The sequence below is a fragment of the Arachis hypogaea genome, chromosome 9 (genome assembly GCF_003086295.3).
Source record: "Arachis hypogaea cultivar Tifrunner chromosome 9, arahy.Tifrunner.gnm2.J5K5, whole genome shotgun sequence".
NCBI classification, from domain to species: domain Eukaryota; kingdom Viridiplantae; phylum Streptophyta; class Magnoliopsida; order Fabales; family Fabaceae; genus Arachis; species Arachis hypogaea.
The window spans coordinates 7,639,906-7,663,399 of record NC_092044.1 but is presented as its reverse complement, the minus strand read 5'-3'; the positions used below and the strand labels follow the sequence as shown (position 1 = coordinate 7,663,399).

At 31.2% G+C, this 23,494-nt stretch overlaps 4 protein-coding genes across 4 annotated transcripts; 3 read left to right on the top strand and 1 right to left on the bottom strand.

Moving 5' to 3' along the window:
- Nucleotides 1-267: 267 nt before the first annotated feature.
- On the top strand, nt 268-3,780 carry LOC112710200 (cytochrome P450 714C2). Its single transcript, XM_025762347.3, has 5 exons — nt 268-709; nt 1,006-1,232; nt 1,896-2,137; nt 2,242-2,617; nt 3,255-3,780. Exons 1-5 carry the CDS (start codon nt 403-405, stop codon nt 3,678-3,680), a joined length of 1,578 nt encoding a protein of 525 aa, XP_025618132.1. The 5' UTR covers nt 268-402; the 3' UTR covers nt 3,681-3,780.
- Nucleotides 3,781-7,870: 4,090 nt separating this feature from the next.
- Nucleotides 7,871-11,286, top strand: LOC112710199 (uncharacterized). The gene is made up of 3 exons (XM_025762346.2): nt 7,871-8,319; nt 8,865-9,084; nt 10,799-11,286. Exons 1-3 carry the CDS (start codon nt 8,117-8,119, stop codon nt 11,012-11,014), a joined length of 639 nt encoding a protein of 212 aa, XP_025618131.1. The 5' UTR covers nt 7,871-8,116; the 3' UTR covers nt 11,015-11,286.
- A 4,083-nt stretch (nt 11,287-15,369) lies between these two features.
- Nucleotides 15,370-19,012, bottom strand: LOC112710197 (phospholipase A1 PLIP2, chloroplastic). Its single transcript, XM_025762344.3, has 5 exons — nt 18,034-19,012; nt 17,117-17,605; nt 16,886-16,945; nt 16,353-16,769; nt 15,370-16,242 (listed from the first exon to the last, which is right to left on the bottom strand). The coding sequence occupies exons 1-5, from the start codon at nt 18,649-18,651 to the stop codon at nt 15,658-15,660; spliced, it is 2,169 nt and encodes a 722-aa protein (XP_025618129.1). The 5' UTR covers nt 18,652-19,012; the 3' UTR covers nt 15,370-15,657.
- A 1,450-nt stretch (nt 19,013-20,462) lies between these two features.
- Nucleotides 20,463-22,798, top strand: LOC112710198 (transcription initiation factor TFIID subunit 13). Its single transcript, XM_025762345.3, has 5 exons — nt 20,463-21,057; nt 21,208-21,245; nt 21,347-21,406; nt 21,535-21,609; nt 22,429-22,798. The coding sequence occupies exons 1-5, from the start codon at nt 20,955-20,957 to the stop codon at nt 22,564-22,566; spliced, it is 414 nt and encodes a 137-aa protein (XP_025618130.1). The 5' UTR covers nt 20,463-20,954; the 3' UTR covers nt 22,567-22,798.
- Nucleotides 22,799-23,494: the final 696 nt, after the last annotated feature.

The window sequence follows — 23,494 nt, the reverse complement described above, 5'->3', positions numbered from 1 at the left end:
GTCCCAAAAACAAAATCAAGTCAACTACTCAATGAGTTCTCAGAAACTTAAGGATAATGGATAGATTTCCTTAATGTATATAAAAATTTAAACAGATTCACATTTTTTATATTTTCTTTAAAAAACTTTGTTTTTGTAATATTTTAAGCAATCATTAATTAACAATACCCTTATTTAATTTGAGTAATTAAAATTAGATTCTACTTGAGTAAGTTTGAACGGGTAGAATAATCTTAGAAGTTTAAACAACCTTACAACCCCATTAACTGAGTGGAGAGAGCATTATGTAAAAAACCATGTAATTAATAAGTCCATAACTCTCTTTGGCACTAAAGAAACACTCATTTTGCTTTCTTAAACCAAAGAAGCAGTGATAGGATCATAGAGAAGGTGTTGAAGAAGATGATGCTGATGAACATAAAGGGTGTTGTCTTAGCAGGGTTGTCGTTGGTGTTGTTGCATGTTGTGAATGAGTTGTTGTTGAAGCCAAGATCATTGAGATCAAAGCTTCAGAAGCAGGGTATTCATGGACCTTCTCCTCACTTCTACTTTGGTAACATCCCAGAAAAGAAGAAGATTCTAGAACAACATCAAGTTCATAATGTTGCATCTTCACACCAAGACAAAGACAAAGGTGTTTCTTCTTCTATATCTCACAGGTGGTATTACAATTTGTTTCCTCATGTTGAAAAATGGAGAAGACAATATGGTATGTAACTACTTTAATTGTCCTTTTTCTCATTATTATTTTGTAGGCTTTGTTAATTTTGGTTTTCTCGAAAAGAATTAATAAAGATGGAAACTCACATGCAGATGTTTTCGTCTTAAGTTGATAGTTAAGAATTATTAGAACACATCATCATAATTTAGTCAAATCTGTCGAATCATCTAACAGTTCTGAATCATCTAACAGTTCTTAACTATTAACTTCGCATGAAGACAACTGCGCTTGAGTCTCCACTATTAATAAAATAAAATAAAATAAAATAAATTGCATGCATGCAGGTCCCATATACTTGTTTTCTTCTGGGAGTGTAGAGTGGTTGGTGGTGTCTGATATAGAAATGGTGAAAGAAATCACCCTTTACACATCTGTGAATCTAGGGAAGCCTTCTCTTCAATCCAGAGAATTAGGGCCACTCTTAGGGCAAGGTATATTGTCATCAAGTGGACCAATTTGGGTTCATCAGAGGAAGATCATTGCTCCTTCATTATACCTTGATAAGGTCAAGGTAACTTCATTAAAACCACTAATAATTTTCTAAATATGATCAGAGTAAATAGCTATTTTGTATCCTATTACTATTTTGACAAAATAGTCTCCAAAAGATGTAAATGACAAAATGACACTCCAAAAATATGCTCTGTTTGACAAATGAACCAAACTAATATAAGTATATCATTAAATTGAGTGAAAGTTTGGTTCGATTTGTCAAACGGAAGATATGTTTGGGGGTTATTTTGTCATTACATCTTTCAAGGTTTTTTTTCGCCAAATTCGTAATTTGTGAGGGGTTAAATATATGCTCATGTTGATTAAGATTTGATTAAATGAATAATATGTAATTGGAAAGATTCATAGGGTCATTATCTTATGGTTTTAGGCTAATTAAGATTGACATTCGACCCGATTTGTGATTTTTCACTTAATTGATAAATTTAGATCTCTTGTCTTTGGTTTTTCCTTGATCATCATTTAGTTTGAGTAAGCCTACTATTTAAAATTCCTTGCACTAGTCACTTCAATCAAGAAAAATGGACTAGTACATAGAGAAGAAACTTACATGTAGTATTTTGAGATTGCAAATCAAACTAAAAACTAGAGCTATAGTGTTCAATATTGATTTAGAATTGCTATCTAATAAATTTTGTTTTGTTACAATATAATGATGAAGGAAATGGTTAACTTGATTGTTCACTCCACCAATATAACACTGAAGTCTTGGGAAAGTAGACTCAATAATGAAGGAGAGGCTTTGGACCTTAGAATCGACGACGATTTGCGAAGCTTGTCAGCAGACATAATCGCAAGAGCTTGTTTTGGGATCAATTATGTTGAAGGAAATGAAATATTTTCAAAGCTTAGGGATCTTCAAAACCTCTTGTCTGCAAAGGATGCTGGAATTCCAGGCTTTAGGTATGTATATGGTTACAAAAAAGACTTGTATGGTTCATGAAAAGTTTTTGCATAGTGTTCTTGTTTCCATATCTTGAAAAATTGTGTTATAATCTCTGGTTTAGATGCCTGCCAATTAAAAGAAACAGAGAGATATGGAGATTGGAGAAAGAGGTAAACTCAATGATATCAAAGATCATAGACGAGCGGTTGAAGCAGGATGCAGAAGAGCAAGATCTTTTACAAATGATACTTGAAGGTGCAAAGAGTTGTGAGGGAAGTGATGGAATCTTATCAGATTCGATATCTCGTGACAGGTTCATAATAGATAACTGCAAGAACATATTCTTTGCTGGACATGAGAGTACTGCAATTACAGCATCATGGTGCTTGATGTTGCTAGCCATACACCAGGATTGGCAAGATCGAGTTAGGGCCGAGGTTCTTCAAGTTTGTGGCAACAATCCTCCAGATGCAAGTATGCTTAGAAAAATGAAGATGGTATGTTCATGTGTTAAAAGAGTTTATTGTTTCCAATTTCCATGATGCTGCATTTTATTGCATTGACACTTGGATCATTAGTTATTTTGAATCTTTTTTTGTATTTGATTTCAACCAAATGGCATGGAAGTATTGTTTAAATTATTCAAGATTAAGAGAAACTTGACACATTTTTTTGTCCAATTGCATGCTATTCTCCATGCAAGGATGAACATGCAAAAACTTATTCAAATGCCATTCTAACAAGTGGCTACTCACATGAAAATATCTTCATATGAAGATGATAACTGAGAATTGTTAAAATGTTTAACATGTTTAACTAAATTACTTAACATAATATGTGCATGTCAATATTTTAACTATCATCTTTGCGTGAAGATTAGCCACCTTCTAGCAATCAATATATTAGTTTTGTACATAGTTTGAAGGTGAAAACTCAGGTGCAGTCGACTTCACGTGAAGTTGATAGTTGAGAGCCGTTAGATGAAAATTTAGTCAAATCAATCAAATCATCTAACGACTCTGAGTTATTAACTTCACGTGAAATCAACTGCACCTGAATTTTCATCATATCGATATATTAGCTATCATTATCACATGATTTTCTATTGAAAATTTGAAAATGCTATCCTTGCAGCTGACCATGGTGATTCAAGAAACAATGCGGCTTTATCCGGTGGCGGCGTTTGTTTCGAGATCAGCATTGGAAGACATTCACTTGAAAGGTATCCTAATTCCAAAAGGAATGAACATTGAGATTTCAGTCCCAATACTAATGCAAGACCCTGAGATTTGGGGTCATGATTCACACGAGTTCAATCCAGAAAGATTCTCAAATGGGATTGTTGGAGCTTGCAAATTCCCACAAGCATATGTTCCATTTGGATTAGGGGCTAGGATTTGTGCTGGGCAACACTTAGCCATGACAGAATTGAAGGTGATTTTGTGTCTCATTTTGATCAAGTTTAGGATCTCTTTGTCTCAGAGTTATTGCCATTCACCTATCTTCCGTTTGGTTATAGAACCTGGCTATGGTGTTATTCTAAATATCACAAGAATTTAGAAAATATATGTATAATTCAAAGATTTTTGTTCTTGTATCATCTTTGGGAAAGTTGATATATATGCATAAACTCATACTAATAAAATTTGAACATTACCAACGGATTATTTACTGTACCCATTGACATTTGGTGGTGTTACTTCTGATAGGAAATTTATATGAGATTATTATTTTTTTTATTAAAGATAAGTTTTTATTGATACAAATAAAAATTACCGAAGAATGGACAAAAAAGTACACTTAGATTTTCATACAGTGAATAGTGGATAGATGTATCTTCCAATTTTTTAATGAATCTGGACACATTAAGCTTTGTTGTCATTTCTATCTTTTTTCTGGTTTTTTTTGGCAATAGAAGAGACTTTGTACATAGTGACATGATCTTTTTGATGACACAAGTGATTTAGAATGCGTTTGGAAAATACATTAGAAGAGAAGAAGTAAGTTTAGATTTCTTGAAAGCTTCAATTTTTAGTTTGGCAAATTTTTTATTCATAAACGTAGAAGTGATTTTGTATTCAAACTCACGTTTATAAGAAGCAATAATTTTGAGCTTCTGCTTTTCACTAACTTTTCACTAATGGGCTTTTAGCCATCAATATTTAATTTTTATTTACATTTTACTAACTTTACCCTTTATGCATGTTATTGTATTACGTATGAAATTCTTATTATTTCTGTTTATATGAACTCTCTTTTTCTATTATTTATTATTTTTTTATTTATTATTTGTTTGACATTATACATTTTTATAATTGTGATTTTTTGTATTATTTTTTATTATCTTTTTATAATATAATTTATTAATCCTATTAGATAAAGTAAATTAAACAAAAAATTAATAGTAAATAATAATAATAAAAAATATAACATACTAAAAAAAAATACTAAGAGTACTAAAAATATACTATATAAAAAATATCATTAAAATTTTTTTGATTTATTTCAATCACTACTACTAAGGTAAATATTTAATTTTTTTTATTATTCTTAGTACTCTCTAAAATTTATATTTTGTTAGTTTTGATTAAAAATATATTTTGCCAATTTTTATATGTTATTTTTATTTTAGTATATAAATATTAATTTTATTATAAAATTAATTAATAATATCTATTTAAATATTTAAATTAAAATGATAAGATAATATACAAAAATTATTTAAGTTGATGTCTATTTTAGTAATTTTTTATCTAAAAGTGATTTTGAATAGTGTAATCCAAACAACATTTATTTTACTATAATTTATTTTGATATAAAGATGGCCAAACATAAATTACTTTGACACAAACTTACTTTTCATCAAAATCAAGTTTACCAAATCAATTTTATACAAACTACCGTTCATAAATTGTAATTCAAACACACACTTAGAATTTTCATTTTCTTTCTTCCTTCTCCAAAATTTAATTCGAACATAATCCTAGTAGCTATTTCTGATCCCTTTATCCACATCTACTTTTTGGAGAAGAAAGAAAAATAAAAATTCTAAATCACTTGTAAAATTTATTTTATTCAAATTTAACAAATTCAATAATTTATCATTTAGTTTTCAATATGTCGTTGTCAAAAGAGTCACGTCACACAATGCACAAGTCACTTGGCAGTCATACTACTAGAAAAGTTACTCAAACGACAAAAAGTAAAAATGACAACGGTGTTTAATATTAGTGTATATATACTAGTTCATTAAAAAAATTAGAGTATACATCTGCCCATCCTGTAAAATTTTATGTGTACTTTTGTCCATTTTTTCCCAAAATTACACATATGACAATTTGGACTAACAACAATCAAGAAAAAAGTGGGATTTTCAAATTAAAAAATACTAAAAAATCTAAATCTCATAAAAATAAATAAATAAAACACCAAAAATGGGGTTGTTCTAAAGAGATTGAACTTTGAAGTCCAAGCTAGAGAACACAAAATTTAAGAGTTTAGGAAATCTACCCCATTTTAACTGGCTCTTTGTGAGCAACTTGGGAATTGGAACTGTATTTTTGTCTTTTCAATGTATCTAGGTCTTGAAAATGCAAATTCTTCCTTTCCTCTGAATTCCAATTTAAATCAAACAACGACCATTTCCCTGTCATTGTTTAGCCAGTAGTTATTTTTTGAGATTAATGGTTTAAATGATTCTTAAAGAAATATCTATATTACAAATTTACAATTCTATATTAATGGTTAAAAGATATAACACAATTAAATTAAGAGTTTCATCAGTTGGATAATAACATGTTAAAAGTTACATTCGAGGTCCTAACTTAACATTTGTTACTCATTGGTTCTAAACTTCTAATATTATTTTGGTCACAATTATTAATATTGTACTGAGATATTAATCGTTGTCATACTGAACTTTTTAACGATAATTTAATATAATAATTAAAACTTTTTTACATTAATTCTTTCTACAAAATTTTTAAAATTCTAATCCTAATTTTACTTGAGGGCTTTAAAAGTTTTTCAAAAACAAATTGAAGTAAAAATTTTCAATTACTATATTAGTCGGTAAAAAATCTAATATGACAAATATCAGTTTGTCTCAACATGTCACTAATGATTTTATAACTAAAATAAAATTAGAGACTAATATGAATCACAAATAAGATAAAATTAAATACATTAAAGTTTTGTAGAATATATTAAAATACGAAATGTAACATCATGACTAATTTGAGAAATAATTATAAAATGATTCATGTATTATTATCTAATTGATAAAAAAATCAAATTCACAATTATATCTTTTGTAAATTAATAATCACGTATTAAACGTACTAATCTTTTGAAGTCTAAATTAACATATGTATAATTTTTTAAAAATCATTTTAACCGATTAATTTTTATCTCGTGAATTTTGTTAGTCTATGATAAAGTCCTTTAAATCTCACTAAGTTATTCATTTTTTACTTACATCTGGTCTTCAGACAAAAATAAAAACATCGATTTAATCTTATCTAAAATTTACCCAAACATAAATTACCTATTCCAAAAGTAGTTTTATCATTAAAACTATATTTTTCTACCTTATTAAAAACTAAGAAATTTCGTTAACAAAACCTTCTTTTAAGATTATCAATTAAATTCCTTTATGAAAAATTACAAAATTTGAATTTTTAATGATTTATTATATATTTATTAAAAGAATTTAAAATCTTGTATTTATGTTAGTAAATGTCCTTAGTTGAGTTGTTAACAAGATCCCTAAGATTAATTCAAGCAAAGTGCCACAAAAAATTATACACACATAACACAAATATGATAAAACAATAATATTTAAAAGACATAAATATTATAATAAATATATAACTATAAATATTATATATATATAATTATAGACAACTTCAAATATAATCCCGTATTAGCGGCCAAACCAATTATAACTCAAATGATATAGTCTCTCTATTTATTTTTTATCAAAGATAGAAAAACTCAAACCCACGATCTCTTACGAGAGTATAAAAAGATTATGGACTTGTTTGGTAAGCTTCTAAGGAAATATCTTTTCTTGAGTCGTCTTTTTTTAAAAGATATTATAAAAAAGTAAAAGTAATTTTATATTTAGATATCTCATGCAAAAAAATCTTTTTTTCTATTAATTATGTTTGGATATAACAATATAAAAGTATTTTTTTGTTTATTTATTATATGAAAAAATATATTTTTTTAAAGAAAATTTTTTTTAAAAAAAGATGTAAATTATAACTTCTCAAAAAAGATATTTTTTTCTAGTGCTTTTATTTTTACTAGTAGATATTTGCTAAATACGCTAAAAAATATTTTTTTCATTGAAATTTTTTTTTATCAAAATAATGATGCCCAAACAATCACTATGCCATTTAAATTATAACTCATTAACGACATAGAGTCCATTTGAGAAGTTTTAAAAGTAACTTTTTTGAATTTTTGATTTATGAAAAGTAATAGTATTAATGTCCAGTGTAATTTTTAAAATTGATTTTTTAAGAAGCTATTTAAGAGTTTATAAAGAAGTTAAAAAAATGACTTCTCTCATAATACTACTACTTTTTACCATATTTCTATAAAATAAATATTTTTAAAACTAAAAATTCAAATACAAAATAACTTATTTATAAATTATTTTTAATATAATTATTTATTATTTAAATTATTTTTTTAAAAAAATTTAATTAGACCATTTATTCAAACTGGACCATAATCTCTATATCCACTTAAAAATTACGAATTTCAATCTCACTTCCAACTTCAAAAAAAAATCGCATTAGCCAGGATAGAAATTTTCCAAGGATGCCAAAAATTTGAGCCTTGTTGTCACGAAGTCATTGTTGTCTTAATGAATGAATTTAAGGTCACAGCGGCGCACCTACTCTCTCTTCTAGAACCATCCACGCCACGAAGGTTCTTAACCACAAGCAAAGTGTTGAGAAACACCGAATAAGAATCGTTCCACAATGGGTTGGGTCACTCGCTTCTTAACCGCGGTGGTTTTCTTGGCCGTCGGAGTCATTTTCTCACCTGAAACCTTCCGATCCAACTCCGACTCAGCCGCAAGTAGAATCTCCACTTACCTCAAACTCTCTCACCTTCTCTGCTTCTCCACCGCCTTCGGTGCTGCTTTATGGGTCACCTTCATCGGCGGCATCATCATGTTCAAGTAAGAATCCGTTATCCCCGTACAAACAACAATTTGGTACTACTCTTCGAATGTAGTGTTTTCTTCCTATAAAGTGTACTAGTTATGGTTGAAGTTTTTCCACCATTAGAAATGTAAATCAATGCCCTAGGACATTGGTTAGCAAAACCCTATGAAATGTTACTTTGTTGCTTTGATCAGATGACACTAATGGAGTGTTAATTAAGATGCAAGGTGATGATATGTTTTGTTTATCGAGTGATGTAGCTCACGTAAGATGCTAACAAAGAAATTGGAAAAAAAAAGTACATTAATGCTATTTTCGTGCTCCTAGTTTGCATGGTCAATTTGTTAGTGGGAGATATTTATGTTACCGATTTAGTTTACCTATGACTGTACTCTTATCATGCAGAAATTTGAATCATGATATATTTTTGTATTATAGACATTGGGGTACTAATTTACTGCCATGAATTGTATTGAAGACTAAGATGATGACTATTATAACTTTAGATATAATTACTAATTTGTCTTGGTTTGAATCGTGTATGGGTGTTTTGATTCAGGAACCTGCCAAGGCATCAGTTTGGGAACCTGCAGAGCAAGATGTTCCCGGCGTACTTCTCGATGGTGGGCGTGTGTTGCGCCATATCAGTGGCATCTTTTGGGTATCTTCACCCTTGGAAGTCTTCCTCCACTACTGAAAAGTACCAGCTTGGGTTCTTGCTGTCGTCCTTTGCCTTCAACCTTACAAACTTGTTTGTCTTTACACCTATGACCATTGAGGTAATTTTTGGTCCTTACATCTTTCCAATATATTAAACAATATTGAATATACCTTTGCTACCGTTTTCCGCGGAGATCATCCATCTAGATTTAAGTATATAACTTCATATTCTTGTGAATTGCATGCTGCATGCAATGCGGTTCCTGTTTGGGTGGAAGTCAAATCAAGTATAGTCATGTCTGATCTCTCTCACTTAATTGAAGGAAAGCCTTGGAGCAACAATTTAGTTCTCTCCGTGTGACCTCAAGGCCACGGTTTCAAGCTGTGAAACCAGCCATTGATGCAATTATTAGGTTATGCTGCCTACCATTCCCTAAACTCTGTTAATGGGATGTTTGTGCACCGAGTTGTCCTTTTATTCTTTATTTTTCTTTATTTTTGGCATTTACAGTAATAACAAGGTCAAAACATGTTGCTCGCATTAGTGACAAAGACTAAAGTATCTTTCGGAAAAAAATGGAATTACACCAACGAAAATGATTCTTCTATTGAATCGAGAACTCAACATGGGAAATTGATTGAGATGTATATTGCCAGAATTACTTGATGCTAGTGAATCAAGTTTCAAAGCCAAACTAAATTTCTTTTCAAGGATTTCATACACATCAACTCTTCTTTCAGCAGAAGTTTGAAACCTGGGGCACAATTTTTGAATCTCTTTTTTATATCACATTTCTGGATCACGGTAGCAGTGGTGGAACTTGGTCCCAAATGTTCGAAGGGCAAAACAATATAAGCACATGAAAATTTATTTCTTAGTTGCTGGTTACATTCAGCAGGTTTAAAGTATCCTTTGACAAATAGTATGGATATATTATTCTATCAAAAATAACAATCACAAACTTTGTCTTATCTTTATGACAAGAACAAATAATGAGACACAATGGTATTAACTGATCTATGTAGCTGTTCATAGTGGAAAATGGCATGTTATAATCTTTTATGGAGGAGAAAAATGATCTTATTTAATATTCTGCATACATGTTGAAATCTTTTTTCATATCAATCATCAATCATGCACTTTATTATGTCATTAGCATTGATGATACTAAATAATGGAACAATGCAACCATAGATGAGAACAGCCTCATAAATGGCCAAAACATGCTCCTTCAGCACCTGTTAATATGGTTTTCCTCCACTCCACTAGTTTACCAAATTAAGCTCATGATACTTTCTGCACATTCAAGCCGAGTTTGTCAGAATATTGTTATGTAATAAGCTTAAAGGAGTATATGTTATCCTCTGAGTTCTACATACCACCCTTCTCTTGTTAATGTTGTCTCCTCTTTTAACTGCTGCCCCCGAAAAAAAGACAGAAAAAGTAAATCAAGAATTGGTGTTCATCCTAAACTAAGTTGACCTGTGGGTTGTTTGTTGCTTTGAATCTAGGAATTATTTCCTATTAACCTAATATTCATTCTTACTTTTAGGTGTTACTCTTTCTTTTTTCTAATTTTGTATGGAAAATTGCGTCTGCTTTGTATAATATCCTATGCATTGTCTTTATTCCTTCCGTGCTTCCTCAATTCCTCTACTATTACTTGATTTACTCTTATAATTTCTAATAAATACTTGTACTTTGCAGTCCTCTTCCTAACTCCCAACTAATTTTTAAGTCATAATTGTATTTCTGTGCCAGTAAGCTGCCAACAATTACTGCTATGCCTTTCAAAAGTTCATAATACGTTAGATCTGTTATTCTGTTAACAGATGATGAAGCAAAGACATAAAGTGGAGAGAGAAAACAATATTGGGGAGGAAGTTGGGTGGTCAAAGAATGTGGAAGTTGCAAAGAAGAACCCAAAGCTTGCAGCCATGAACAAGAAGTTTGGTATGATTCACGGGTTATCTTCGCTTGCGAATATCATGTCATTCGGAAGCCTGGCGATGCACTCTTGGTACCTGGCCGGTAAACTTAATCTCTGATTAGTTGCTTCTTCCACTCTTATGAAAGTTGGTTGAGTTCCTTGTGAAGAGTTGGTTAAGTCTGCGATATCTGTATTCAACTTATCTTCCAATTTTACATTGCTTGTTTCTAAATGCAAAATCAAAAGGAATGTAGAATGCAGTTTGTTTAGTATATGCTGTCAAAGGTACTGCAGGGTATTGGTTCGACCAGTCTTGTGACTTACCATGGCAACACTTTGTAATTGTCCTACTTCACATTAATAAATAAGCAGCATCTATAGTAGTAAAAACATAGTGATATCTTGCTAGCATAATTTACTTAACTCTAACCCATTGGTATGGTCACAATATTATAGATGTGTTTGGAAGGGGGTGAGAAAAATATAGAGTAAACTTGTATGTCTGATATTATATATAGAGCATATAGAGAAAGCTTGTTTACATTTCATGCTTAAACTTCTCTTTATTTTGAATGAGATATGATAAAATTAACGATAAAATAAGGTTTTGTTTTTGGCATATTGTTATAGAATAAGTATAAGGAATTAACTTTCAATTAACTAACGTTAGTCAACTTTCTTTCTTTTTTATTTAAAAAAAAAACTTTTTTAACTCTTACTTTTTGAAAGGTTTAGGGATTAGAATTTATGATTGAGTTTAGAGTGGCGGCAACAGTTTACGGTGGCAGTGGGTGATCGGTAGTGAGAGGTGAAGTTGTGGTGTTGGAAGAAAAACAAAGAGGTGAACATGAGTAAAGGGGTAATTCAAAAGAATTAGCAAATGTTGAAAAAGTACTCTCTATTTGGATTGATTATTATTAATGAATTTAGTAGGTTTTTTTGTTTTTAATGTTTTTGGAATTTTTTAAAATTATTTTTAATTTTTAATTTGATTCAATTTTGTAGGTTAAAAAATTATTGGTGACAGATAAAATCTAAATTATCTGGTGAACAATAACTGAGTGCTAACAACAGATCACACCTTTTGTAAAAATTTTCCCCAAGTTTTCTTGCTGCAAACCAATGAAATGATGGCATTGCCAAATCTAGGTTTCAAACGAAGTACTTTATCTTGCTAGTGGCTATATCATTATTGGGTCCACCGGTAACCATCGATAATGAATTAATCATGTTGATGTTTCAATTTCTGGTCAATTTCATCTGTTATTTCAACTACTTGCTTGACGCCACTGATTTAAGAAAATAAAATAAAATTACAAAAACAAAGCAATCAGGAATTCAGGATACTTGGAATCTGAACGACAAATAAGTAGTATTTGCCCACTAGCTACCCTATGCATCTGCGTCTATGGCTGGCAATGAATAAGGTAAGGTAGGGTAGGGTTTGGATCCCTAATTCTACATGTGAGTTAAAAATTTCATTAAAATTTTATCCTATCTTATTTACGGGTTGAGAATCTCTCAATCCTTATCTTATCTGCACTCTAAAGTTTTAAATCTTACCATATCTTACTCTATTAATAGAAATATCAAATTTTTATATATATTAATAAAATAAAAAATAAAAAATTAATACTCTAAATTACTAAATTAAATAACTACTTTAGTAGTTACTTACTTATTTCAAGTCATTATATGAAGGAGATTGTAGATTCAATTTTCACCTCCTTCACCCGGACCAATCTCTACTTACTCGCAACGGGTATGTATTGCCAGCTCTATCAGCAAAGCAAAGAACAAGAACAAAACATGTATGCTGGAAAGTGCAATCGTACAAAATATCTACAAAGCGATTCATTAGAGTTGCTGTAAGTAACTGTACTATTCAAGTGTGTTTCATGATGTCATGAGCTACCTACTTGCTGTTGGTTGGGTGAAGCCTTCCATTGAGATTTTTTAGAGCTTATTATTAAACATTTCTTTTTGAAAAAAAAAATGTTAGCATTTTGCTAGTAAGTGTTGTAAAGAATTAATGACATTAAAAAAAAAAAGAAATGTTTTTAAAAGCTTTCATTTATGTAGTCAAAAGTTCAAGAGTCTTTGTTTTTTACTTTTTTTTTTAATAAAAATTTTCTGTTTATATATTATCGTTTTTGTTGAGGTTTTTGATAAAATATTTCACGTACTTTAGAAATAGAAGAAAATGTACTTTCCGGCCCCAATAAATTTCAAACCTTTTATTATTTGTCAACTCTTCGTAGCTTTTATTTCATAAGTTCATTCATGTTTATGCTTTGCGCTTTGTGACATAAGAAAAAGGATACAAGCAAAAGTTATCTCTTTTTTTTTTAATTTATTAATTTATATTTGGTCTTGAGGAAAAGCAATGAGAGTTATATCCAAATCCAAATCTAAATCCAAGTCCAAGTCCACGTACTCATAAGTAATGCCGACAAATTCGGAGAAATTGGAAAATTATGACTCAGATTTTCATTTTGAGACTGCTTTGTTGGATGGATAGGCAATGAAACATAGCCACTTGGACTGTTTCTTCTTTTCTTTTCTTTTTAAATTTTTCAAATCTTTTCTTTAATTTGTCTGAGAGTGGCAACCGAGCCATCCATAGAACACAGATGAGAACTTGTTGAGTAGACGAAAGAGAATCTTGTTCCAACTTTGTCGGCTATATCTTCTATGGTTCCACATGTGAATCATCAACATGTGTTTCAATATGAGAAAAATCCATAGGGAAATCATGGATTCCAACTCTCTCATTTTCATCAAATTTGGCGCTATATTCCCTTATTATCATGCTTATCTTGCAAAGCTAGAAGCTCTTTCATCTTCCACCTTTTCAAGTCACGTTATTAAAACTAATGGTGATGCTACATAATTAAGTTATTGAACTATATTATATTTACGCTAAAATTAGCCACCAAAATCAGTAATTGATATAAAATATATGCTACACGTTAAAAATAAATTAAATCACAAAGTTAGCTACCAATATAAAATACATGTTAGAATATAAATATATATTAAAAATAAATTAAATCACACATGTAATATACACAAATATATTAGTGATTGATTTTAATGTATAAATAATATTTTTGTAATTTATTTTATAATTAAATTTAATTAAATTAATTCAATATTTATTAGATAATAAAATTAATTAAAAAAAGAAATGTATAAAAATTTTTAGTTAAATTTGATTACAAAAATAATTTATTTATCTAACATTTTTCTAAAACTAAATGTTCAGGTAACAAAATATCCTAAATTAAATATAAAATACTTAAATTCAATGCATCCTAAACTTTTTATTATTTTTTTTAAAAAATATATTAAATATCTTAGCAACTAATTATAACTAAACCCTAAATATTTCAATGTATTAAATACTTAAGAAATTATATTTTCTATCTATAATATCTTGAAAAAATATTGTTAGGTAAACTATTAATAAGACTCTATAAAATGCGAAACAAAAATACATTATTTAATATTTATATATGCATAAAACACAGTACATTTTTGGAATACACAGTTACGCACGTAATGCACGAGTCATTGCATCTTGCCAACAACTCATTATTATTGCTGAAAAAGTTTGGTTATTAATTTAAGAGAAGGCAGAAGCCATTAATTACGCAAACCATCTTTTTCTCTTTACGACAATTGGAGAAAAGAGAGAGAAGAAAATCAGTTTAACCTAATGCTTCGTCTAACCAAGTTGTTGAATGCTAAACCATTCTCTTCTAAATTGTGTTAAAAACATTTAAATTCTATATCTATCTATATCTATATCTATATTCTATATATACAACTAAAATAAGTTCTAAATCAATTAATATATATTTATATATAAATATATGTATTATTTAATTTATTTTATATTTTTAATATATATTCTATAAAAATAACTAATTTTTTATATAAACATAATATATTTAAAAATAAAAATTCACATATAGTTGTATATTTTTATGTAAATTGATATTTGAGAATCATTAAAAAAAATTAATCAAATATATCAAATCATTTAACATATTTCAATAACAACTTTACACAAAAATAATTGCATGTGAATTTTTATCATATTTAAAACACTTATCACTTTTTTATAAAAAAATACCTTTTCTTTTCTTTTCTTTTAATTTTTAAATTCATTAATTTAAAAAATTAATACATCTAGATAGAAAAATATCGAAAAATCTTAATTATTTTTAATGAGCCCAAAAAAAATTATCTTAAAAAAGAAAAGGTACTAGGCTACTAGCTAATTCCTTTTTTAAAGAAGTAATTCTTAACCAAAAGTTTCCCCAAAAGACTGAAATAAAATACAAGTCCCATTTGAGTTAAAGACTAATCCACTATCAAAGTGAAATTCTCCCTTTCGTTCTTTATCTCATTTGTAAGACTCCAATTGAAAAATTGCCTAAAAGAAAAATAAAAGCAGCAAAATCATTTAAACCAATCAAACATTGGTAAATAATAAACCAATTGGATTTGTGAGTTTTATATTTGAGCAATATTTTACAAGTACCTTTTTTTCATGAGACACAATCAAGACCTTTCTTTCTTTCTTTCTTTCTTTTTTTTCTTTTTTTTTTTTGGACTTTTGACGTGACGATGAAGACATTTCCTTTATGAAACATCAATGAATAAAGAATCACCTAACTGCCCTACCCATGTGCCCTCTAGCTATACAACTGTGAATTGTCCCCAAAAACAAATAATGAATGTTCTATTAATTTATCTGAACCTAATCACGTTGAATGCCCCTAATAGTAGCAACCTTGCAGGGAACAAAAGTACCACAAACAAGTGCATGTGTTGTGATGCAACTAGCCTACTGAACCTTTTCAATGACTCTCTTCCAGTTTGGAAAATGCCTGAGAAAGGGGACTGGTTCTCTCCCAAGTTCACCGATACCATGGACCTCCCAACAACAATGCTGCCACTGTCAATTCCCCGGTCCGGTAACACGAGAGACCACCACACCTTGCGACGTTGCTCTCTCCTTGACCTTCGGATCTGGCTGAGTTCTTGGCGGATAACAGATCTCACTGACCTTAAATACGAGTTCATGTCATGATCTCGCTGTATGGATCCCCCAGATCCATACGCGGATCGATCACTGAGTATCTCTAGTGGATGAGGTGAGTTCAGGAATACAAGCTTTGCGGCGCGAAGATGCTTGTCTGTGTTGTTGGATTCAGACAAAGGACAACTCAAGAGATATAGACCACTGCCTGAAGGCAAGAGATGATGGCTTGGTGAAAATTTCTCATCTGGCTGTAGAATCAGAAGTTCGCCCATTGGTGCATATAGCAGCTTCTGCAGTTAACAAAAAGATCAAATTCATTAACAAATAACTCAGAGGCCTATAATAAGAATGCAATTTCTTTGTTTACTTAGAACTAAAGATTCGGATAAGTGGAACTTACTTGGTTATTGAGACAAGGATGATGACGGAAATTTCCATTAACAGCTTTTAATAGTTCCGCAACATGGTTGGGGTATTTGCACGAAAATGCTCGAGGAACTATGTCTCTGTGCATCATGATAGCCTGAACATGACTCCGAGGCAATCCTAGCTTCTTTAGCAGACTATCACCTCCGCACAAGATGCATGGGGAGCCGAATGTTATCACAGGAAGCAGAGAGGACAATGGAACTTCCTTCCTTATCAAGAGCATTAGATTTATAAGTAATGCTAAGCTTCCCCCAAGAGAATGACCGGTGAAGCGGAAATTTGCACGGGAACCATGAGCCTTCAAGTGAGCATGAACTTCTGGTAGCATCTGTTGATATATCCCTTTAGCAGCCTCATATATCCCTCTATGCACTAGGAAATCCAAACCCTGAAGAAGAACGATGTATATCATTTTCTTGATTTCGGTGCAGATGAACATTGGGGACACTCAACAAGAAGAATGACACAACGAAATTACTTCATTCTACAACTTTAAACAATTACCTCAAATTGAATTGGCTCGAAAAGTAGGTTTGCTTGCCATGATGCCAATGTCTCAGAACCCTATAAATTCGAAATTGGCAATGTATTACACAAAAATATCATAAACTAAATAAAAGCTGATTTTGGGAACAATAATTTTTAGTGTTCACAAACTAAACTAAAAACTCAATCCAAGAGGTATAGTTCCTACTCCGAAAAACAAAACCATTTCCGAGATTAGTTTTTCCCTACCTGAATAACAAAATATCTTGTGTGGCTTTGGTCATTATCACAGATGAACCATTCACAAGGTGATGAATGCGTTGAGTTTAGATCATCTGCAACAGCCTGCTTTACCTCCTCTTTCGCCGCAACCACAGCTGTCACTGAATCAGTTGTTGCCATCAAAGATGCCATCTCTGCATCCGTCATGCCAATGTCAACACTTTTCTTCATTCCTTCAAGCGAATCCTGACTGGCCGCATGATTTGAAGATTTGAATGGAAGTATGCTCCGTGTCTGAGCATGCAGATAGGAGGCAGCAGAGGCAGCAATGTTAAAAGCAGCAGACGCACTTATCCTGTATCCGCCATTCTTCTGCTCCTTTCTTTGCTCATCTTCCTTTTTAATTCCTTCCTCTTCCGGAGGATTTTTCTCAGCAGCTGCTGCTGCCGCCAGTTCCCTCTTCTCTATGGAGGAAGTTATAAAACGCAGACCATAATGTTTCAAGAGTTTCCCTGGCTAAAATTATCAAAAGCCAAACTACAACTCAGTTCTACATGTAAAAATCTGGACTCCTAGATCTTTCAATCCATTTAATAATGATCAATCAATCATCAAAAGGATGCATATTTTTAATTACACAACAGAGTTTAAACTTAATCATATAACAACCGTTAAAAGAGATTCCTTTCTATATATGCCAAAGTACATGCAACAATAAATAATGCAATGCAACCAAAACGTTGAGATCAATCCACCAAGGGGTTTATCAAACAAAATTATACTTTCTAAATCTTCATGAAATGTATCCATAGATATCAAACAATATAGGAACAAAACAAGGTAGATCTGAGGCTCAAATCAAATCTCACAAAACCCCCTACACATGTAAGATTCTAAAACTTGCAAAATCACCATAATTCCCAAATGCTGATTCATATATGTACCTTGATATTGGGAATATTGTAAGCCAAATTTCCCAAATGTGACATCTGTGCGTATACCCTTGCCTCCGTTAACGACACTTTCCTTAGCATTCTCGAAAACGAGTGTCTATCGAATTCAACATTCGCTAATTCTTCTTCATCATCATTATCAACCCTGCAAACATCACAAACGTCGTCATCTTCTTCATCGTCATCATCGTCATCATCTTCGTCTTTTTCATCTTCTTCCTTGTTCCCCACGCACTCTTCTTCGTTTCTTCTCTTCCACGTGGACCTCACGTCCAGGATCTTGAGAACCCAATTATTACCGTTTTGCCCTTCCCCTTCTTCTCCTTCGTTTTCTTCATCTGGAATGGCCTTTTCTTCTTTTCTCGAATCTCTCTCGTCCAAAACGGCGTCGTCGAGTGCCAAACCCTTGTACCGGCTATTACCGGTTGTCGTTGCTGCTGCTCCACCCGGCCACCGGAAGGAGAATCTGGAGAACACGGAGGATTTCTGCGGCGGCGGTTTGAGCTGAGAAGAGATTGAGTTAGCGGCGGCGCGTGAGTCTAACGAGCCTGTAATCGAGATCGACGGAACTATCCCTGAGATCCCGGTGTTTAAGCAGATAGATTCCATTCCTTTTTCTCTTCTTCTCTTCTCTCTTTTTTCTGTATGTTAGTTTTGAGAAGAAGTGAAGCAATGATGGTGGAGAAGAGAAGAGCGGTGATTTTTTTTTTTTTTATTCGGCTCTTTAGGAGTTTGGTGTAAAATTTGTTCCTAAAGAGTTGGGGGTTTTTCTGTTGGAGTTTGGATTCAAAATGCAGAAAGAAAGAATGAAAGAGAGAGAAAGAGGAGGGAGGATTTAAAGCGACAGACAAGGTATAAATAAACAATAAATAAATGAGTAAAGCATGGATTGGCAATGGAATCAAAGCCGCTCACCAAACTTCTTTATGCAGCTCACAGCCAAAATATTTTCTTTTAATTATTATTTTTTTTATCTAAGTGCTATCTCCTATCTTTTCTTTTTTGACTTCGCTAAGACGAATGTCAATATATTTCAAAAAAAATTAAAAAAGATAGAATTTTTTTAATTTTTAAATTTAAGTTTTAAATCATATATTTTAAATTTTAAATTATCATTTATAATTTATAGTTTTAATTTTATTAAAAATTTGTAAAATTTAAGAATCAATATAATTTATTATTTTTAATCATAATTAATTAAAAATATGTGTTACGAATTTGACCCAAATATCTAGGGTTGTCTCTTTTTTTCTAATTTATTTCAAATATCTTTTTTATTTTAGACAGACGAGATAAGATAATATAGTTACCTTATTTTTTACTAACCTCTCAAATCGGTCTTATAATCTCTAACTAATATTTAAATATCTTCTTTATTTTAGACAGACGAGATAAGATATAATGTCATAACTATCACCGACTACGTAAGGGAAGCCAAATATCTCTTAGATACATCATTTATTTCACATACTTTATATTTTTTTAGATCCATTTTGATCTGAGTCTAAGTACCAACCCCGTTAGTCTAATGACATAATTTGATGACCAACCTCGACTCGCAAGTCTAATATAAATTAAAATTATTGATCTTTATTTTTTTCTAAAATAATTCTAAAAATATCTAATTATATATCATCGAATTATTATTTAAATGCATATATTTAATTAAATAATGTATAAAATCCTTGAGCCTATTAAAATTACACTTGTGTAGTCACCAAACAAAACTTTTGTATTAATTTTTAATAAATAAAAAAGGTGGAGGCATAGCATGAGCTAAATTCAATTACAGTAGAGGAATCGTTGCATATGTCCCACCATTTCATCATCAGACATTGATGATTTCTATGGAATGATCTAATTACAGTTTTATTGGGCTTGAATGTGACATTCTTAAATAATCATTGAGAGCTTATTTACTTATTTCAGGATGCAAAACGTCGTCGTCCAGGCTGCTGACATTGAGAAAGAAAAAAAACCGGTGACTTTTCCGTGTTTGGATTGTGGTTAGCCACTTAGCCATAAAATCATAATTCATAAACCCGTTGAACGGGGTTTTTCGATTTTGGGCTTGATCCTCACGTGAGGGGGAGGCTACTGTGTCGGGTAGTGAAGAACTCTGAACTCTCTGAGCCTTGCAGTTTTCGTAAGAAAGTGCGTGTTGGAATTGGGCCCACATTTTCCAAATAGAGGTTCCCCAACATCATCGAAGAAGTGCCACGTCATGGTGTGGTGTCGATGAAGGTGGTGAACAACATGCAAAATTGCAAATATCCGGTGACGTGTCAGTAAAAGCGTGAAAGAACAGTATTTTGCTATTTTCTCGGGCTACGCGTAACTGTTATCGGTGTCTGCTACTCGCCAAAAACACACGCCCCACACAAGCACGCAACAGTGCAACTCTCCTCTTTCTTCTTTTTTTTTTTCATTAACCTGTTTTCCTTTTGTGTACGTAAACAATAGTATAGTATAGCATGGGGATTTAGGAATATAGTTTGGGGATAAAAGCAATAATAGATACAGCATACAAGTAAGAGGTTCAATAAATAGTTACGAAAGTGGTTATGAAGTTAGGTATTTGTGGTTAAGGCTTAAGGAAAGATTCGTTACAATTTAATGAGTTTTATGCCAACCGTCGCCCAATTCAGCCTAACCAACAAAAAAGTTGCGAAGTGTGATCTTTCTTTCTTCATTTTTTTTTCCAGGTAATGTGAGCCATCCGTTTCACCTGGGCTGAAGTTGGATTTATAAAAAACTGGACTTCTAGGTGCTAGCCCAGTAATCCCAAGAAATCAGAAGCCCAAAAATTAAATAAAGGCCCAAAATGTCACACAAAAAAAACCGGCTTGTGAAAGGGAAAGAAATCGGAACTCATTGTCGTTCATTCCTTCTTCTTCTTCTTGTGCGGAAGAATGAGCAGTGCCGGTGGTGGAAGCTCGTCGAAACCAAGAGCTGCTTCTTCTCAACCTTCCGAAACTTCTTCAAAGCGCAAAAGAGGAGTTTTCCAAAAAGAACGTCAGTAATCACCCCTATCCAACCTTCCTTTTTTCGTTGCAATTTTTTGTTTTCTTTTTCCTTTTCTTTGAAGAGAAAGGAAAAAAAAAGTTCTTTGCAAGTTATGCATGTAATTGTCACTAATAATTTTCTTTATGCTTGCTAATACAGTGCAGCATATGATGTACGGCTTTGGAGATGATCCCAATGTAAGTGCCCTAAACTATTTTTTTTAATTTCTTAATTACTTTTTGGGATGTGAATTTAATGGCTATTAAACTTTGAACTATTTTATGTTTTGCACAATTAGCCTCTTCCTGAAAGTGTGGCGCTTATGGAGGATATTATTGTGGAATATGTCACGGAATTGGTAACCAAATTTATTTATTTATTTTTTAAACCTAATTTTTTCATTGTTCTTGTTCAACTGAATTACGGTGTTCTGGATTAATTTGAATTTTTTGTTGTTATTGTGCTTCGAAATTTTATCTTACGAAGGTACATAAAGCTCAGGATATTGGATCACAGAGAGGGAAACTATCAGTTGAGGATTTCCTTTATTTGATTCGCAAGGTACTTCTTTGTTCATAAAAGAATTTCAAATAATTATCATGAAGAATTGAAGATTATGTTCTATTCTGGAACTCGTTGGAGTTCTTTTAGTTTCTGCGTTGAATGAAATATCACAAAGGAAACCACTCATATTGAAATCTTGTCCCATCTTTGCTCGTGTACACTGAGAAAGCTCTGCAGAATCGATCTGCATTGATACTTATGTGCAAAATTATTCAGAATTATGCTACTAAATGCACGGTTATTACTACCAAGAAAATGCACTTATTGTTAGCCTTTAACACCATTTGCTCATCAATTTCTTTGAGGCATGATATATGAAGCTGTACTGTCATGGATTAAGAGGCTAAATGGCTAATTCTTCATAATTTGTTCAAACTTTTAAGTATCCATAAACATTAATCCAATTCAGTTTTTTATGCTAGATTTTTAAAGTTTTTGTCAACCAATCCACAAGTTGAAACTAAACTAAAAGTCAAGTGTGTGAAACATGCAAGAAGGTGCATCTAATGTAGCCCGTGTTTCTTAATTTATTTTTAACCCTAAATATATCTATCAAAACAGGTTAAGGCTCATACAATCTTCACTCTTTACCATTAAAGGATCATTGTGACATTGTTTAATACAACACAGTAACTGTTAAGAAATATAAAATAAATGATTGGTATATCTGAAATTGTGTGACTCCACACTTCAAAATATTTGTATTGTGACCATTCTAATACATGATAGCTTGATTTAGGCCAATACACCTTACATTATAATACATGATTGAACATTTTTGTTCAGGATTAATCCCAATTTTTTTTACTGCTCCAGGATTTGCCAAAACTTAATCGATGTACAGAATTGTTATCTATGAATGAAGAGCTGAAACAAGCAAGAAAGGTTTTTGAATCAGATGAAGAGAAACTGAGGAAGGTTTTTGAAGTGGACAACCAGTTGAATGATGAATGAGAAAAAGATCATTGAATTGCACCGAATACACGATTCCTGTTCTGACATCTCTGGATCAAATTTTTGGAATTTGAGTATGTCTTACATTTGAAAATAGCCAACGTAGATATTTAAATAGTTGAATTGTAACTTCCTAATATATTTGTTCTCCTATTTATTTGTTCCATGATCTTGTGATTAGAAGAAAATAATTTTTAACACCCTAGAGTAACTATCTTAAACCAAAAAGAAATTATTTGGTCTTAGCAGGATATTTTTTGTTATGATGATGTATTCTTAATGGAGTTGAACAGAGAATTAGCTAGGAAATTAAAAGGTTATCCAACATTTATCAAAATTAATTTTGGTATAGAATTGTCAAACATAAATTATATTGATACAAACTAGAACCGGAGTAAGTCAAACCAGTTCATAAATTATAGAATTGTCAAACATAAATTATATTGACAAGTTGAACTCGTGAACTGGTGAGCAGAGCTTGAGCTTGGAATTGAGTTCACAAATTAAATGAGCTGAACTTGAATTTGGATAAACTTAACTCATTAATTCGTAAGTTGGCTCGATTATATATATATATATATATATATATATATATATATATATATAATTTTACATATATATTGATCTTAATTATGTAAAATTTTTTAGTCATTTTTTATATATAATTTTGATGTAGGACATAAATAAAAAATTTATAATTGATAAATAGACAATATATAAAATTGATTTTTTTAATATTTTTTAATATATATATATATATATATATATAAGTTATAATTTATTGATATAAAATTATAGATTATGTTCTTATTATTTGAACTAGTTCGGGAGTTTGAATGAGTTCGTGAACTTTCGTTGAGCCGAGTTTGAGCTTATGAAATAGATTCGAATGTTAATGAGTTGAATTGTGTGCCAAACTTAATTTTCG

Bases quoted from the DNA above. Each gene is read 5' to 3' on its own strand.
- LOC112710200 (XM_025762347.3), top strand. From the start codon at position 403: ATGATGCTGATGAACATAAAGGGTGTTGTCTTAGCAGGGTTGTCGTTG. The intron at 710-1,005 runs GTATGTAACTAC...GCATGCATGCAG, and splicing joins AAAATGGAGAAGACAATATG to GTCCCATATACTTGTTTTCT. The intron at 1,233-1,895 runs GTAACTTCATTA...ATAATGATGAAG, and splicing joins TATACCTTGATAAGGTCAAG to GAAATGGTTAACTTGATTGT.
- LOC112710199 (XM_025762346.2), top strand. From the start codon at position 8,117: ATGGGTTGGGTCACTCGCTTCTTAACCGCGGTGGTTTTCTTGGCCGTC. The intron at 8,320-8,864 runs GTAAGAATCCGT...GTTTTGATTCAG, and splicing joins GGCGGCATCATCATGTTCAA to GAACCTGCCAAGGCATCAGT. The intron at 9,085-10,798 runs GTAATTTTTGGT...TTCTGTTAACAG, and splicing joins TTACACCTATGACCATTGAG to ATGATGAAGCAAAGACATAA.
- LOC112710197 (XM_025762344.3), bottom strand. From the start codon at position 18,651: ATGGAATCTATCTGCTTAAACACCGGGATCTCAGGGATAGTTCCGTCG. The intron at 17,606-18,033 runs GTACATATATGA...TGATAATTTTAG, and splicing joins ACAATATTCCCAATATCAAG to CCAGGGAAACTCTTGAAACA. The intron at 16,243-16,352 runs GTAAGTTCCACT...TGTTAACTGCAG, and splicing joins ATCCTTGTCTCAATAACCAA to AAGCTGCTATATGCACCAAT.
- LOC112710198 (XM_025762345.3), top strand. From the start codon at position 20,955: ATGAGCAGTGCCGGTGGTGGAAGCTCGTCGAAACCAAGAGCTGCTTCT. The intron at 21,246-21,346 runs GTAAGTGCCCTA...TTGCACAATTAG, and splicing joins GCTTTGGAGATGATCCCAAT to CCTCTTCCTGAAAGTGTGGC. The intron at 21,407-21,534 runs GTAACCAAATTT...TATCTTACGAAG, and splicing joins TGGAATATGTCACGGAATTG to GTACATAAAGCTCAGGATAT.